Consider the following 18,903-nt stretch of genomic DNA (forward strand, 5'->3'; position numbering starts at 1 on the left):
TAGAATCCCCTATTTCTGTTGCTCGACCTCTCTTCCTCCCCTCCTGTACAAACAGGCTTGTACCTGTACAGATACCAGAAGCTTGGCTCTGTCTGCACTCCCTGGAGGAACCAGCGCCCTCATCAGCCTCCAAAATGGATTACCGATTACTGATGTCCTCGAGGTCAAACACAGCACCAAGGTGCAGCATCTCCAGGTTGTCCCCAAACCAGTCATGTGAGACTCAGTGTAACACATGCTGCGGGGGCAAAACACATCTCTTCACCACCCTCTCAGGCTGACCTCAGCATGGGCAATATCTGCTGGCCTACCCAGCAAAGTACACATTCCGTCAATGATTCATTCCAGTTACTTCACTCTGACTTGGCTGGGGGTGCGGGGGCAGCAGGGGCGTAAGTTGACCTGCTGGGTTAAATGACCAATGCCAACATGGTACTCACCGTGCCGGAGCACAACCAGTCATTGAAGCACTTCCAACATTGGATCCAGGTATGCTGCACCACGTCCCGGGACCTCACAACCTCCGCAACCTCCTCCCAGGCACGTTTAGTCATGTGGGGGGGCCTCCTCCCCCTGTCCTGGGGAACCATCACCTCCTGCCGTGCTGCCACCCCTTCGAGGAGGACAGCAAATAAGTCATCCAAAAAACGAGAGGCACACTGGCCCCCCGCCCTACCCTCCGGCCTTGCCTGCCCCGATGGCCTACCCACCGGACTTGCATGAACGTCATTGCCCCTTTGCACAGCCCTTTGCCCAGCTATCGAGAGCAGCCTTTCCAATGCTGCCTGGGCCTTCCTTTAAGCAGGCCGCCGGGTTGGCATTGGACCTGGCAGCCTGAGCGTGCCCGCCGCCACCTGCCCACTCCCACTATGCATGGGAGTTGTGAAGTACGCTAGACGGGCTTTAATTGGCCCTCCCGCGTAAAATGTCAGCACAGACCCGATTGTGTCCGCACCCGCCCACGCCCACTCCCGCTCCACATCCCCCATCAACCAGAAAATTCAACCCAAAGATACCAATGTCAATGGTCAAATTATAGTTTGAGCAGAGAACAGAGCAAAATGGGCTGCCAATGGAGTGAATTGCAAAAAGAATGAATATTTCTTAAACAGGAATGTGGCGAAAGTGGAAATCAGATGGAGAAAGAGGTATGAAGTAAATTAACTAAGGGTCTAAAGAAAGAAAGGATAACAAAATGGGGGCATTTAAAGAATATAATTTTGTTCTGAATTATTCTTTCTAGAAGTTTCCCCACCACAAATTAAAATGACTGACCTGTAGTTGCTGAGCTTATCTTTACACCCATTTCTGAACAGGAGTGGAACATTTGAATTCCCCTGTCCTCCTGCATCATCCCTGAATCTAAAGAAGACTGGAAAATAATAGCCAGTGCATCCACTCTCACTTCCGTCAGTATTGTTGGCTGCATCTCATCTGGTGCTGGTGTTGGGTTTCGTAGATTTTTATGCTTTGTCTATCTCCTCAGGCAGCACCTTCCAAACCCACGAGCACTACCATCTAGAAGGACAAGGTCAGCAGATAGATGGGAGCACCACTACCTGGAAGTTCTGCTCCAAGTCACTCATCATCCTGACTTGGAAATATATTGCACTCCCTTCACTATCGCTGGGTCAAAATCCTGGAGCTCCCTTCCTAACAGCACTGTGGGTGTACCTACACCACATGGACTGCAGCGGTTCAAGAAGGCAGCTCACCACCACCTCCTCAAGGACAACTAGGGATGGGCAATAAATGCTGGCCCAGCCAGCAAAGCCCACATCCTGTGAATGAATAAAAGAAAAAAAACACTAATATCCTTTTTCAGAAATTGTAATTACAAATTTGGACTGCAAAGCATGGTTCACTGAAATCTGTCAATTTATCAATGTTGGAATGTGTGTGCGTGAAACCAGCCATGCTGAAAAAGGGGAAGTTATGCAGATTTAAGGGGGCCCACATTAAACTCAAATGGGTCATTGCAGGGACATAGACTATAACATATTTTATGCTTATGAAGGATAGAACAGCTAAATTAATATGCTACATGCACCAATATACTGAAGTCTGTTTGTGTTAATGCTTGCTTTACTATGATTTTTTTTTCAATGCTATACTCTGTTTAAACCCTATATGTAAAAACAATGATAGAGATAAGATGAGGCTTGTTTGCACAAAAGCAGGACAAGATGAACTGTGAAACTGCAGAATTGCAGAAATTAAGCTAGTAACAGAAATGTGAACCTTTTGAAAAACAGGAAACACCTGCAAGGGTCCACGTGTTGAGCATTGGGATTGCATGGACAACCAATGACCTCAAATTTATCCAATCATATTGGCCAAAACAGACTATGGCTTAATATGGCAATAGTAAGTACTCATTTAAAACTTCAGATATGCCCCCACTTCCTTGAGTAAAACCTCTTTTTGGTCCCTAATCAGCCCTACTCCTCCTTTTAATATTTATATGTTATAGAATACTTTGGGATTCACTTTTATGTTAGCTGCCAGTCTCTTTTCATACTCTCTCATTACTTTTCTCACATGCTTCTTCACTTCCCTTCTGGGCCTTCTATATTCAGCCCGGTTCTCTATTATCCGCCTGACATTTGTCATTTGTTATCTCGATGGGGGTAAAAGAAAGAAGCTACAAGTCATAGTTGGCTGACATCCAGTGGAAAAGAACAGACCACAGTCAACAGAACACAGGAAGAAAAGAAGAGAAGACTGTGGCCCAGATAGCCCAGAAGCAGGGAACATTGATGCTTAAATATTAACTTTGTACTTCTTTGTGATACATAATAAACTCTCTGACTAAAGAATGTGAGTTCATATCTTGTAGGTCAGAATTAAGTGGGACAGGAGGGGGCATCCTCTGTCTCACATAGATTATCATATACTGGGTTCTTACTCTGTGATATCTTACACTGGTGCCTCTTCAAATTTCAGTACAGAAAGCCTATCCAAAACCTCCTCATTATCAATTTTAAACCCATCATGTGTCTGAATTACCTCTTCTTTCACCATGACGTGTGCCGAATCTTCTTCCTTGGTAAAGGCAGATGCAATGTGCTCATTTAATACATCATCTTTTTTTCCGTTCGTTGGTGTTGCAGGTCATCATTCATTGCTGTTGTTCAGAGGGCATTTTTAAGAGTCAACCACATTGCTGTGGGTCTCGAGTCACATGTAGGCCAGACCAGGTAAGGACAGCAGATTTCCTTCCACATTAGTGGACCAGTTGGCTTTTTATGACAATAGTTTCATGCTCACAGAATCACACAGTGCAGAAGAGGCCCTTCGGCCCATCGGATCAGCACCGACACATGAGAAACACCTGACCTACCTACTTAACCCCATTTACCAGCACTTGGCCCATTGCCTTGAATGTTATGACATGCCAAGTGCTCCTCCAGGTACTTTTTAAAGGATGTGAGGCAACCTGCCTCTACCACCCTCCCAGGCAGCGCATTCCAGACCGTCACCACCCTCTGGGTAAAAAGGTTTTTCCTCACATCCCCCCAAACCTCCTGCCCCTCACCTTAATTTATGTCCCCTCGTGACTGACCCTTCAACTAAGGGGAACAGCAGCTCCCTATCCACCCTGTCCATGCCCCTCATAATCTTGTACACCTCGATCAGGTCGCCCCTCAGTCTTCTCTGCTCCAACAAAAACAACCCAAGTCTATCCAACCTCTCTTCATAACTTAAATGTTTCATCCTAGGCAACATCCTGGTGAATCTCCTCTGCACTCCCTCCAGTGCAATCACATCCTTCCTATAATGTGGCGACCAGAACTGCACACATTACTCCAGCTATGGCCTCATCAAGGTTCTATACAACTCCAACATGGCCTCCCTACTTTTGTAATCTATGCCTCGATTGATTAAGGCAAGTGTCCCATATGCCTTTTTCACCAGCCCACTAACATGCCCCTCCGCCTTCAGAGATCTATGGACACATACGCTAAGGTCCCTTTGTTCCTCAGAACTTCCTAGTGTCATGCCGTTCATTGAATACTTCCTTGTCAAATTACTCCTTCCAAAGTGTATCACCTCACACTTTTCAGGGTTAAATTTCATCTGCCGCTTATCAGCCCATTTGACCATCCCGTCTATATCTTCCTGTCGGCCAAGACACGCAACCTCACTGTTAACCACCCGACCAATCTTTGTGTCATCCGCAAATTTACTAATCCTACCTCCTACGTAGTCACCTATGTCGTTTATATAAATGACAAAAATAGGGGACCCAGCACAGATCCCTGTGGTATGCCTCTGGACACTGGCTTCCAGTCACTAAAGCATCCTTCTGTCATCACCCTCTGTCTTCTACAACTAAGCCAATTTTGAATGCACCTTATCAAATTACCCTGTATCCCATGTGCATTTGCCTTCTTTATAAGTCTCCCATGTGGGACCTTGTCAAAGGCTTTGCTGAAATCCATATAAACTACATCAACTGCTCTACATCATCTACACTCTTGGTCACCTCCTCAAAAAGTTCAATCAAATTTGTTATCAGACATCAGTCATCAGGCTTTGAATTCCAGACATTTGTTGAATTCAAATTCTACCATCTACCATGGTGGGATTCAAACCCATCCTCTAGTCTCTGGATCACTAGTCCAGTGACAATACCACTATGCCATCGCCTTCCCCCCAAGTAATTTATTATCCATCTGGCATCTGTCATAAGGACACTTTTCCTTCTTCACCTTAATCTCAGTGTTTTTTGTCATCCAAAAAACTCTGGACTTTTTTGCCCTACTTTTCTTTTATGACGGAATCTACATTGACTGTGCCAAAACTATCTCTTTGTCCTGGGTCTTGTTATCCTGTAAGCGAGTGGAGGGAGATGGGTGTGTCAAAGCAGGAATTGAAAAATGAATGAAGGGCCTAAAGAGCAGAATTGGTGCTTTCAATGCTCGTCTCCTGAGTGTTGAATTGAGGATACTCTTTGGTGGAAAGAACAGTCATCGTCAAGGCGGGAAGTTGTACTCAGTATGGGAGCAGGTCCAGAGTCATCATTGGGTATTGAAAGGTCTCATGTGGTGAATCACAGGAGGGAACAAAAACATTAAGGAAAATATGGGGAGAGTTCAGGGTCAGACTGGGGATTGGAATGGTCATGGGGTAGGTACAGTGGGGAGAGATGTCACATTCAGGGAAATGTTTAAAGGATCCAAGGTAATGGGGAGAGTTTCATGGGTAACAGAGGGGAGAGGAAAGGTGAAGTTGGGTGGGTCAAGGGGAAAGCGTGAGGGTGAAATAGGAGGGAAAAGGTGCAGGATTGGATTCCGAATGTAACATGCAAGATAATTTTAATTTCTCTTTTCAAGCACAGGTTTTCTGAATATAAGATCGATTGATGTAGGAGTGTCATTTTGTGTGGGTGGAGTTAAAGTTGCATACAATTGGCCCATTAAGACGACTTCCTAATGATTAGTTAAATGGATGAGAACCATGGACAAGCATGCTTCCACATGTATGTCTGCCCTTTTCACACAGTGCAATTACTGCCATAAACATGGGTCTCATTCACCTGATTTTCCTGCAATGAGCAAATGCGAAGGACAACTTTTTTTTAAACGTATTCTTTCATGGGATGTGGGCATCACTGGCAAGGTCAACATTTGTTGGCCATCCTTAATTTCCCTTGAACTGAATGGCTTGCTGGGCCACTTCAGTGGGCAGTTAAGAGTCAGCCACATTATTATGGATCAGGAGTCACATGTAGGCCAGACCAGGTAAGGACAGCAGACTTCCTTCCCTAAAACACATTAGTGAACCATATGAACATACGAATTAGGAGCAGGAGTAGGCCACTCGAGCCTGCTCTGCCATTCAATAAGATCATGGCTGATCTGAATGTAATCTAAACCCCATGTTCCTGCCGACCCCGATAACCTTTCACCACCTTATGAATCAAGAATCTATCTAGCTCTGTCTTAAAAATATTCAACGAATCTGCTTCCACTGCTTTTAGAGGAAGAGAGTTCCAAAAAGACTCACCACCCTCAGAGAAAAAAATTCTCCTCATCTGCCCTAAATGAGAGACCGCTTATTTTTAAACAGTGACCCCTAGTTCTAGATTCTCGCACAAGAGGAAACATCCTCTCCACATCCACCCTGTCAAGTTTCAATTAAGTTACCTCTTACTCTTCTAAATTCCAGTAGATACAGGCGTAACCTGTCCAGCCTTTCCTCATAAGACAACCTGCCCATTCCTAATGTTAGTCTAGTAAACCTTCTCCTAACTGCTTCTAACGCATTTACATCTTTCTTTAAATAAGGAGACCAGTACTGTACACAATATTCCAGATGTGGTCTCACAAATGTCCTGTACAACTGAAGCATAACCTCCCTACTTTTGTATTCAATTCCCTTCACAATAATGAAAATATTTCATCAGCTTTCCTTATTACCTGCTATACCTGCATACTAATGGTTTGTGATTCATGCACTGGGATGCCCAGATCCCTCTGAATCTCAGAGCTCTGCAATCTCTCACCATTTAAATAATAAGCTTCCTTTTTATTCTTCCTTCCAAAATGAACGCTTTCATATTTGCCCACATTATACTCCATTTGCCATTTATTTTCCAGCAATAACCTTTGATGTGGCACAGTACATCCACCAATTCCCTTTTATCCACAGCACATGTGACTCCTTCAAAGAACTCCAATAAATTGGTTAAATATGATTTCCCTTTTACAAAATCATGTTGACTCTGCCTAACTGCCTTGATTTTTCTAAGTGACCTGCTATAACATCTTTAACAATAGCTTCTAACATTTTCCCTGACAGATGTTAGGCTAACTGGCCTATAATTCCCTGCTTTCTGTCTCCCTCCCTTTTTGAATAAAGGAGCTATATTTGCTATTTTCCAATTTAATGGAATTCCCTGAGTCTAGGGAATTTTGGAAAACTAAAACCAATGCACTAACTATCTCACTAGCCATTTCTTTCAAGACCTTAGGGTGAAGTCCATCTGGACCTGGGGATTTGTCAGTCCACAGCTCCAACAATTTGCTCAATACCACTTCCCTGGTGATTGTAATTTTCCCGAGTTCATCCCTGGCATTTCCTGATTTACAGCTATTTCCAGGATGTTGCTTGCGTCCTCTACAGTGAAGACCGACGCAAAGTGCCTGTTTAATTCGTCCACCATCTCCCTATTTTCTCTCATCAATTCCCCAGACGCACTCTCTATAGGACTAAAGCTCACTTTATTAACTCCTTTCTTATTTAAATATCCATAGAAACTCTTACTATTTGATTTATATTACTTGTTAGCTTTCTCTCACTCTAATTTTCCCCTCCTTATTAATCTTTTCGTTATTCTTTCTTGTTCTTTATATTCTTTCCAATCTTCTGACCTGTCATGCATCTTGGCGTCATTATATGCTTTTCTTTAAGGTTGATACTGTCTTTAATTTTTTTAGTGAACCATGGATGGGTTTTTACAACAAAAAGATGGTTTGATGGTTACTATTACTGAGACTAGCATTATAGTCTATTTTAATTGAACTTTAAATTTCACCAGCTGCCATGGTGGGATTTAAACTCATATCCCCAAGAGCGTTAACCTGGGCCTCTAGATCACTAGGCCAGTGACATCACTGTCATCTCCATATAACCACTTGCTATTCAACATAGAGGCCACAAGGCCATCAGCAAGCAGCACCAGAGTGGGAGGCTGGTCTGGATGCAAACAACAAGAAAGGCATTACAAAAGTGTAATAACTCTCATAATATTATTGTGATTTATTGTAAAGGTAGGTTAATAGTGGGGTTTGGATAGTTTCTGTGTGTATGTGTCTGTGTGGGATTTAATGGAATTGGAGACAGCTGGTCTGGTTGCTTTGACTCATCAAAAGAAGCTAGGTTTGAAATGCTAAATATGTAAACATGAAGTTTTGGAACATGAGGTGAACAGAATTTGCATTTTTAGATATATCAGAGTGGTTTGAATTTCAAAGAGATGGTAGGTACACATAGCCAGAGAAGCTAGGCCAAGCAGTGTGTTTATTTTTCCAAAAGGTTACTGATAATATTAGCACTGTGAAAAGATTTATATTATGAGAAAGGTAAAGTTCCAAAGATATATGGGAACAATGGAATTTGCATTAAAAGGGAGAAACATGTAAAAAAGGGAATGATGCTATGTGATAAAAGGCCTTGTAAGATCTATCAGAAGTGTGAAAAGCCTCCAGTATTTGTGCATTAAGCTGCTATCTACAGAAACCAAAGCTAGGAAAAGGCACTTTGAATTCTACTGTCCAGGGTATTGTGTTGACTTAAAACAAAAACCTGGAAAAACTCAGCAGGTCTGGCAGCATCGGCGGAGAAGAACAAAGTTGACATTTCGAGTCCTCATGACCCTTCAACAGAACTAAGTAAAAATAGGAGAGGGGTGAAATATAAGCTGGTTTAAGGTAAGGGGGGGGGGGGAGGAGGCGGGGGTTGGTTGTAGGGACAAGCAAGCAGTGATAGCAGCAGATAACCAAAAGATGTCACAGACAAGAGAACAAAGAGGTGTTGAAGGTGGTGATATTATCTAAAAGAATGTGCTAATTAAGAATGGATAGCAGGACACGCAAGGTACAGATAGCTCTAGTGGGGGTGGGGTGAAATAAGACTAAAAGGGCATAAAAGGTATAGATTTAAAAATAATGGAAATAGGTGGGAAAAGAAAAATCTATATAAATTATTGGAAAAAACAAAAGTGGGGGGAAGAAACAGAAAGGGGGTGGGGATGGAGGAGGGAGTTCAAGATCTAAAGTTGTTGAACTCAATATTCAGTCCGGAAGGCTCTAAAGTGCCTAGTCGGAAGATGAGGTGCTGTTCCTCCAGTTTGCGTTGGGCTTCACTGGAACAATGCAGCAAGTCAAGGACAGACATGTGGGCAAGAAAGCAGGTTGGAGTGTTAAAATGGCAAGCGACAGGGAGGTCTGGGTCATTCTTGCGGACAGACTGAAGGTGTTCTACAAAGCGGTCGCCCAGTCTGCGTTTGGTCTCTCCAATGTAGAGGAAACCGCATTGGGAGCAATGAATGCAGTAGATTAAGTTGGGGCAAATACAAGTGAAGTGCTGCTTCACTTGAAAGGAGTGTTTGGGCCCTTGGACGGTGAGGAGAGAGGAAGTGAAGGGGCAGGTTGACTTGCCTTGTTTTTTACCGTTGCCTTAACGAGGGTGTAACTGGAAGCCAGATTAATTATGGGTTGTAGGAGTTATTATAGTAGTGATTTGTAAACCTATGTATGTACTTAAAATCTTTTCTTTGATCATAAATGTTTAATTTAGTTTTCTAAAAAATTTCAAAAGTCTTGGTGGACTTGTTACTACTGAATTCAGGGCATACATCCCAAAATAAATACCAATTGTAAAACCGTTGATAGTGAGATCAAGTTTCCCATGTGGATACGATCCACCTGGCACACGTCATCTGCTGCGTCATAATAGAAGGCATTGATGAAGACGAGCACTGGCACATCAATGCATCCAGAGGACAAGAACAATCTACATCTAGATGTCAGAGAGGCAATGCCAGCGACGACTGAGGATGTCTAGGAATTGGTCACCAAGATATGCTGGATTGTTCATCAAGGTGTCCAACCATGTGGGTTAGGTGGGAACCTCATGGCATGGTCCTCAAACATTACAGCAGTGCTCAATTTCTACACCCTGGCTTCCAGGACATGACAGACGACATATGTGGGATCTCACAAGCTGCCACATTGATGCATAAAGGAGGTGACTGATGTCCTATTTAGTTGTGCCAATGACTTTATCCATTTCACCACCAATGAAGAAAACCAGGATGCAAGGTGAGCTGTGTTCAATGTCATTGTTGGGTTTCATCGAATGCAAGGTGTCACCAACTGTACTCATGTGGCCAGAAATGCTTCCTGGGAACAGCCAGCTGCATTTATGAATCATTGAGCTTTTCACTCCATAAATGTGCAAGTGGTGTGCAACTGCAGGAGAAAGAAAAGAATAATGCAGATCTTTGCTCGTTTCCCAGGCAGCTGCCATGACACATGCATCTTGTGCAACTCATGACTCTCAGAGTTACTTGAAGACCCAGCCCAGGGTAATGGCTGGATCCTCAGTGATAAGGGCTATCACTGCATACATAGCTGATGATGCCAAGAGTTATCCCCAGAACAAGGCAGAGGAGTGCTACAATCAAGCTCATGCATCCACTAGTGCCATCATGGAACACACTATTAGGCTTCTTAAAATGTGCTTCCATTGCCTTGACGAATCTGGAGGAGATCTGCAATAGTAGCGGTTTGCTGTGCACTGCACAGCCTGGTATGGCAAGGGGAAGAGCACGAGGAACAGATGATGAGGATTTGTCGGATCATGAGGAGGAGGCCATAAATCCAAATGACCCTTTCATGGATGTCAGGACCATGGAGAGATGCGCCATTGATGACCTGATCTGCACAAGGTTCGCATCATGATGATGCTTCTGCACGACTATCGCTCCATTGCCAGACATCCATCCCTGGGGTATAGACCTAGCTCTGCTATCCTCCCATGCTGAGTCCTCTACCACGTAGAATTGAATTGAGAGTGGAGCTTTGTCACACACTCACAAATGAGTGCTGGTACCAAGGACATCTCAGGCGTACATGGACATCTATATAACAGCCTGCCTTGCCCAATCATTCTGATTCAGCACCATCTCTGAAATGCTTTTAATGCAACTGCATCTGTCTCATTTACAACCCCTGAGAGTGAACAGGGTCAATATCCTCTAGAGCCCATAGATCAGGTGGATGGTGGGGAGGAGGGCAGCTTTGCCTGCGATTTAAGCCTATTCCACAGAATGATCATCACAGAACTAACAATTCAAATGAACATTCAATTAAGAATGCACAAAACACAACAAATTTCATTCAGGCATAATATCTGTGTCCCTACCTCCTCTCTAGCCATCACATTGTGCGAAACATGGGATGTGCCATGACATTTATAACTGATACTATGACAGGCCTCAAAAATTCTCAATAATTCCAAAGGATTACAGAAAACACATTATATTGTGCATTTTTTATCAATTCAAAATGAAATTGAAACTCACAGCTGCCACCTCAGTGCTCATACTTATTTCAATTTTCGTTTTCTTCCACTACATCTAAGTGCAATCCTGACATCAGCAGCTGTGATGGAGGCAGTATGCTCAGTGTCATGCCCTGTTGAATTGGATGACCATGGCTGACATCCTCTGGAGACGTAGAACCTTGAGGACTCCAGTATATTGAGGCTCTCCTGCACTGGTACAACAGCATCCCCCTCAGCCCTGCCTGCTGGAGCTGTTAGGGTCAATAGTGGAGTGGATAAGGAAATGCTGCTAACTCTAGGTCCTGAGATGAAGGCCCTGGGGCAGATATCACATGTTCATCTGCCATGTGGGTGTGCAAATGCATCCCCTTGTCTCCCTCAAGGGAAGGGCTCTTAAAAGTTGAGGGGCCTCATCCCCCTCTCACCTAGCCACTGCTGCACTGAGTCCATGGCTAGAGCATCCTTGCTGTCTGCCACTGATTGCGCTCCTTACTCACCAGCAATCTCAATCAACTCCTGTGCATTGTCAGTTGATAGCAGGTTTCACCAATAAAAAGCTTCCTCTGCAGCTAAAAAAACATATGTTTTCTATGCATGTCACTGGCACTTAGAGTTTTAATTATAATCGCATGGGAAAGGGTAAAAAGAAAGTGGAAGTGGCATACAGTTCCGCTTATGACATCAGGAATGACATGCAACAAAATACTGGCCAAAGTGTTCAGTAACTCTTCCTGATACCCTGCAATGTCTGCCTCTCAGACTCCAGCTCAACAACTGAGGTGGAGTTGGTCCAGCTGCAGATGCACCACAGATTCAATTGTCTGTAATTGCAATGCTCTCCACAACTCTGATGTTATGTGGGTATAGGGAGGTGGTGGTGGTGTAGCAGTAATATTGCTAGCCTGGTAATTCAGAAACTCATTTTAATGCTCAGAGAAAATGGGTCCATATCCCACTACAGCAAATGCAAGCTGGCTGGAACTGTTTGAGAGTCAATAAATCTATTAAAGTGTCATCACAAAGTAAATTTCAACCATGTGTAATTGACAGTAACACACTTTTACAGGAATAAGCATTGAGTGAAAGTTTCCCCCTTAGCATTGTAATTACCTGTCTGCAATGACCCTGGTACATTCATGTTTGAACAAAGCAAGTAGTGTCTCCAGGTTGGAGCATTCATTAGTTTTTACAGCTAACATTCCCTGCCAGATGCGAGATAGGTCCCTCAGATTAAAGATGTAATGAAATTTAGCCGGAGTAGGTAGCATTTTCACCTAGTAAGGAACAAAGCATCTTTCATAATTTACACAAAACAGAAGAGGTAAAATTAGTTTTGAAGTTCTTTTTCACTGACTTCAATGGAAAAGAAAATTAAGTTTGATGTAAAAGATTTGTTAATGCTAACTTCCTACATGTGTCAAAGAACAATTTCGCCTTCATAAAAGTTTAGTCTTGATTACCCTTAATTTTAATTAATTGAGGCTGAAAATTCTGCAGCGGGTGACTCACCTCCTGACTCCCCAAAGCCTGTCCACCACCTACAAGGCACAAGTGAGGAGTGTGATGGAATACTTTCCACTTGCCTGGTTGAGTGCAGCTCCAACAGCACTCAAGAAGCTTGACACCATCCAGGACAAAGTAGCTCGCTGGATTGGCACCCCATCCACAAACATTCACTCCCGCCACCACCAATGCACGGTGGCAGCAATGTGTATCATCTGCAAGATGCACTGCAGGAACTTACCAAGCGTCCTTAGAGAGCAACTTTCCAAACCCACGACTGCTACCATTTAGAACAAGCTTGCCCAACCATTTCGTGCGAGGGGTCACATTTCAATATTTTTCCTAACTCAAGTGACCAATGAGAAAATTTCAAAAAGATAAAGTTTGTTGAAACATTAAACATGAATTACATTACAAATAAAATGTTGAGATATGAAGAAAAGAAACAACTTGCTGAGCAAAAATAAAGCAATGTCAAAACAATGTTAATAATTTAAAATAATGAGTAATTAATAGATGACCAATAGAGTGTGAGAGGGTAAAATTGTGTTTTTCTGGCTCACTCTCAGTCTCAGGGTACTTATTTACTCACCCCTACCAATACCCACTGAGTGTGTAGGTGTGTGGGGGTGGGGGTGAGGGTGAGTGCGAATCCTGAGACTGGGAGTGAGTCAGATGCTCTCACACACACACTTGCTCACATTATTATGACCACAGCCGGTGTTAATTGCTGCGTAAACCAAATCCCAGAGGGAAATTTGTCTTATGTGCCATACCCATTTTTTTTTGTACTCTGAAAATGAGAAGACGATGTACCAATCTCAGCAGTGAGAGGTCCAGTAACACTTTTGGGATCATAAAAATTAAAAGTAAAAGTTTAATTAACACAAAGAAAGGAAAACTTAAGTACACAAGACTACAGTTACACAATAAAGGTTAGTCTTACAAAACATTCCCCAAAAATACTCTTTACTTGGTCATACCCACAAGTACACCCCTCCAGACAACATTCCATTTTGGATGTTATTATGACATGGCAGATGACATGTGCCAGGTGGATGAAATCTACGAGGGAAACTCGATCCCGCTATCATAATGATTTTGCAGTTTATATTTATTTTGAGATGCATACACTGAATTCAGTAGTAATAAGTTCACCAAGGTTTTAGAAATTTTTTTTAAAAATAAAATGAAAATATTTATTAACAAAATAATAGATTTCAAGCACTTACATAGGTCTACAAATTGCTACTATAGGAACTCCTAAAATTCCTAATTAACATGGCTCCCAGTTTAAGGCAACAGTATAAAAAGAGATTTTAGCTTTTAAACAGATCTGGCAAATTAATACAATACCCTAGACAGTGGAGTTCAAATTGGCTCTCTCCAGGTTTGGCTTCTGTAGACAGCAGGCATATGCATAGACACTGGGAACTTCACATACTTCTGTTAGGTATTACAATGCCTTCCTCTGATACATAGCCTCATTCTCCTTTAAACATGTTTCTCTCTTTCTTAATATGTAAATTCTATTGTTTCATAAGTCTTTGAAACTTTTACCTTTCTTATACTATAATATTTTCATGTTGCTACTATTCTCATTAACCTCTTTGAAATTAAAATCCCCCTTCATCTATCAAAAAATGCAAATACCCTTACATGCTAAGACCTCAATCACATTTACTTATTAGCAAATGAAAGATACTCTACATCTTACTGGCAGGAAGATATAATAATTTTCATAATGTTATTGGAATTTATTGCAGAGTAATAGTGGAGTCTGTGTGTGTGTGTGACTAGGTGGTAGGGGAGGGGACCTTAATTGAATTAAACACAGCTGGTCTGAAAGCTTTGATGTATCAGAAAATAAGCTAGGTTTGAAATGTTAAGTAGGTAAACATAGGTATAAAGGGAATAGTTGCATTTTAAAATAAACCAGACTAGAGTGAATTCAAAGAAAGGAATGAAATGTTACACCTAGCCAGGAGAAGTTAAGAAACGGTGTTTATTTTTCCCAAAGATTATTGGTGAAATTGGTACTTTGATGGATTTTTATTACTAGAGAGGTAAAAGTGGAAAGACATAGGCAGAATTTTGCCCCTAAAGGGTGGGAGGGCCCCACCGGCTCGGCGGCGGGCGGGCAGCCGATTGCCGCTGCTGAAATGGGTCCTGCCGCCATTTTAAATGGGCGGGCCAATTAAGGCCCACCCAGCGGGTCGCACAACGGGAAGCGCTACACCGCACATCTCCCTGAGGCAAACTGCTGCCTCAGGGAGATCGCTGAAAGGCTGGCAAATATAAAAAATAGAACAATAAAAAATTCATTAACATGTCCCCCTGATGTGAAAATGTCACACGAGATGGGGCATGTTAATGAAATAAACAAAAACTTTATTAAATGTTTTTAAAACCGCTATCAAACCTCAACTCGCCACTGGATGAGGTTTGTAAAAAAAAAAAATCACCTGCCCGTTGGGCCTATGCGCTGAGCCGATGTTCACACGGGCCCATCAAAATCATCGATGATTGGCAAGTTAAGAGCCTTAACGAGGCCTTTAATTAATGGCAGGTGTGCATCCCACTGCATAGTGTGCCCGCTGACTGAAATATCGCGATGCCGTGCGCTGACGTCGGGATGCTCGCGCGACATTTTAAGCACTGGCGTGCGGGCTCAGCCACCCGCATGCCAGCCAGAAGATTCTGCCCATAGTGAAACAATGGGAAATTGCATTCAAAGGGGAAAAAATATGTATAAAGGAGAGGAGGCTGTGTGTAAGGGCAAGCATTCTAAGATCTAACAGAAGTGTGAAAAGCCTCTAGCATCTCAACCTTAAACTGCTGTCTTAAAGGGACTGAAGTTGAGAAAAACCCATTTTGAATTCGACTGTTCAAGATATTGTGCTACTTTGCCTGGGTCTTTTAAAATCTATGCGTGGCTGTTGCCTTGGCAGAGGTGTAACTGGCGTTTAGACTAACTAGGGGATCGTTAAGTTATCATAGTAATAATTTGTAGATATTAGTATGTGCTCAAAATCATTTCTTCTATTTAAAAAATGATTAATTTAGGGCAGAATTTTCTGCCTGCCGAGCGGGCGGGCCCGACCCAATCTCCGGCGGGGGGAGCCAATCTCCGCCGGAGAAGTGGGCCCTGCCGCCATTTTACGTGGGCGGGCCAATTAAGGCCCGCCCAGCGTGACGTCCGCCGGGAAGCGCTATGCGCTTCCTGTGCGGGCGAAGGGGGATTCCCCAAAAGCGAAAGTGCGCTCTTTTGCGCATGCGCACGAAAGAGCGCACATCTCCCTGGTCTAAGTGCTGCCTCAAGGAGATTGCTGACAGTTTTAAAAACATTAAAAATAGAAAAAAAAATCCTTAACATGTCCCCCTCATGTGACAATGTCACATGAGATGGGGCATGTTCATAAATTACACTAAAACTTTATTAAACTTTTTAAATCCCTACATGAAACCTCATCCTGCCTGTGTGCAAGGTTTCATGTTTTTTCTATTGTCTGCCGGGGCTCCTGGCCTGCCCGCCAACCTTAAGTTTGGACGGGCAGGTCCTTTAATTGTTTCAATGATCCTGTCAATGGCCTCAATGGGCCTGAAAATTTAAATGGGGTGGGCCTCGCCCCCTGCTCGCTGACGGCAAAATTCAGCCTTAGTCTTGTAAGAAACCTAGAAGACTTGGTAGCCTTCTTTTACTGAATTCAAAGCCAGCATCTCAAAATAAGTACATATTGCAAATAGTTGTGGCAGCTGCTTCAATTTTCCTTCTGGGGTTTGGGCAGCTTGGTATTTACCATCTACCTGCCATAACAGAAATTGAGAGCTCTTTGTGGGATATATTTGAGATTCTTTGATTCGTTTGGAGTTGGTGAATGTTAAGGTTATGAGTACGAGAAGCACTTTGAATTCAGGAGTTGGTGTGAGGTTTGTTTTTTTGAAGTAGTGAGACTGCAATATGACTTTGGCAGTTGCTAAGACTTGTCTAGGAGCTGAAGTTAAAACTTTGGCTGGTTTACAAAAAAGTAACAAAATTTAGGTTAATGGAATTGGCAGGTAAATTACAACTGGGATTACTTGCAGGGGCAAAGAAAGCAGAGATAATTGAAGATATAGCACAGCATTTAAAGTTGGAACTGATACCTGACACTAGTGAGTCACAGTTGGAGATAGTGAGACTGGAGTTACAAATGAAGAAGCTTGAACTAGAACAAGCAAATAAACTGAAAAAACTTGAGCTAGAAGCAGCAGAAAAAGGAAAAGAAAAAGAACGAGCATTTCAAAGGGGACCGGCAAAAAGGCAGGAGAGAGAAAGATAACAGGAAAGGGAGTTAGAAATTCCAGCTTAAAATGCTGGCATTTAAAAAAGAGACACCAGCAGGTGCAGAAGGACTTATTTCCAGATCAGACCCCAGGGGGTGATGTTTAAATTTGTATAAGCTTTTCTAAAGTTTGAGGAAAGAGATGTGGAAGCATTCTTTATTTCATTTGAGAAGATAGCTAAACAGATGAAATGGCCACAGGAAAACTGGACACTGTTGTTACAATCCAGGTTGGTGGGTAGACCACATGAGGTTTATGCTTCACTAACAGGAAAAATGTCGAGAACTATGATGTGGTAAAAAAAGGCTACTTTGAGTGTATATGAGTTGGTTCCTGAGGCATAGAGGCAGAAATTTAGGAATATGAGAAAACAGCCTAGTCAAACTTATATTGAGTTTGAGAGAGTAAAACAAAGTAATTGTGACCAGTGGATATGGGCATTAAAGATAGAGATGACACATGCAGCTCTTAGCGAGGTAATTCTTTTGAAGAATTTAAAAATTCAATTCCTTTGGTAGTGAGAACTCATGTGGAAGAACAGAGGGTTGAAACGGTAAGATAAGCAGCAGAGATAGCTGGTGATTATGAGTTAGTTCATAGAGCTAAACCGTTTTTGTGCCACACGTTTAAATCAGAGAAGGATAGAAAGTGGAAAGGTGAAAGGAAGGTGGGTAGTCAGGGAAGAGAAGGAGTAGGTGGAAATTCTCAGGAAGTTTTTTTCTCAAAATAAAAAGGAAGGTGCTGAGGGTAGAAGTGACATTCAAAAATTGAAATGTTTTCATTGTAATAAAGTTGGACATACAAAGTTAGAGTGTTGGAAATTGCTAGGGAAACCTGTTGGAATTATTGGGGTGCATAATAGTTCTGGAAGTAAAAGTACTGTGGTTCTGAGGTTTGGGCACATGAAAAGCCAATGGTTTGTGTATAGGTAAAACAGGAAGAATTAGTGATAGGTAAAGAAGTAAGAATATGTTCACAATTTTACAAGAGAATTCTGAGGAGCAGGTTGCAGAAATGTTTAAAGATTTTGTGTATGAAGGGAAAGTCTTTCCATGTGTACAGGGTGGTGTAGGTAAAGATATTAAAATTTTAAGAGACACAGGGCTAGTCAATCCTTAATGAAGGCAGACATGAAAGCAACAGCTCGTAGTTTTGTTGCTGGGGAGAAAATGCTAGTTATGTTACAAGTACTGGGTGACTTGTCGTTCAGAGGGAGTACTGCAGGAACAGGTGATAATAAGTGGCGTTCATGGAGATGTTAAACCTATTCCATTGTGAAATGTAAATTTAAAGAGTAAGTGGAAAACAGATGAGGTGATTGTTGGAGTAGTGACAAAATTGCCCATCTCAGGGGTTCAATTTATCCGGGGTAATGATATGGCTGGATCACAGGTGTGGGTGATGCCTATGGTAGATGAGAAGCCTGTAGAAGTGTTTTCAACAGAACTGTTGCAGAGAGAGCATTATGGATTGTTTCCAGATTGTGTAATAACATGATCATAGGCTCATTGGTTGAAACAAGAAGAACAGAAATTTCAAAGGCAGAGAGAAGGTGTGGAAATCCAATTAACTGACACTGTATTTGATAAGGTTGTTCAGGAAGAAATACGGGAAGACAATGCAGCTGAAGTGTTTAACCCAAGGCAGTTAGTGGAGTAGCAGAAAAAAATATTTGCAAATTAAACAGTTATATTAGACAGCTTATTCAGAAACAGAGGCAAAAGGTATTCCAGAATGTTATTACTATAAGGGTAATATCTTAATGAGAAAATGGAGGCCTTATCATGCTACAGCAAATGAAAGATGGAAGGATTGTAATACCATTTGGATATAGAAATGAGATCCTGAGGATAGCTCATGAAATTCCAATGGAGAGACATTTAGGAATTAAAACAGCACAGGTGAAAACACAAAAATATTTTTATTGGCCTGGATTGCATAGGGATGTAGTCAAATTCTGTACAACATGTCAGGTGATAAAGAAACCACAAACAGTGA

The 18,903-nt window shown here is 42.3% G+C and overlaps 1 protein-coding gene across 1 annotated transcript in view; it reads right to left on the reverse strand.

The window, feature by feature from the left end:
- Positions 1-18,903, reverse strand: part of LOC144681152 (dynein axonemal heavy chain 8-like) — a 1,929,890-nt gene that overhangs the window by 545,470 nt on the left and 1,365,517 nt on the right. The window contains exon 56 of the mRNA XM_078542879.1: positions 12,187-12,350. Coding sequence (XP_078399005.1) covers positions 12,187-12,350 — 164 coding nt within the window. The remainder of the gene's footprint in view (positions 1-12,186; positions 12,351-18,903) is intronic.

This window comes from Cetorhinus maximus, chromosome 5, assembly GCF_964194155.1.
Source record: "Cetorhinus maximus chromosome 5, sCetMax3.hap1.1, whole genome shotgun sequence".
In the NCBI taxonomy this organism is placed as follows: Eukaryota; Metazoa; Chordata; class Chondrichthyes; order Lamniformes; family Cetorhinidae; genus Cetorhinus; species Cetorhinus maximus.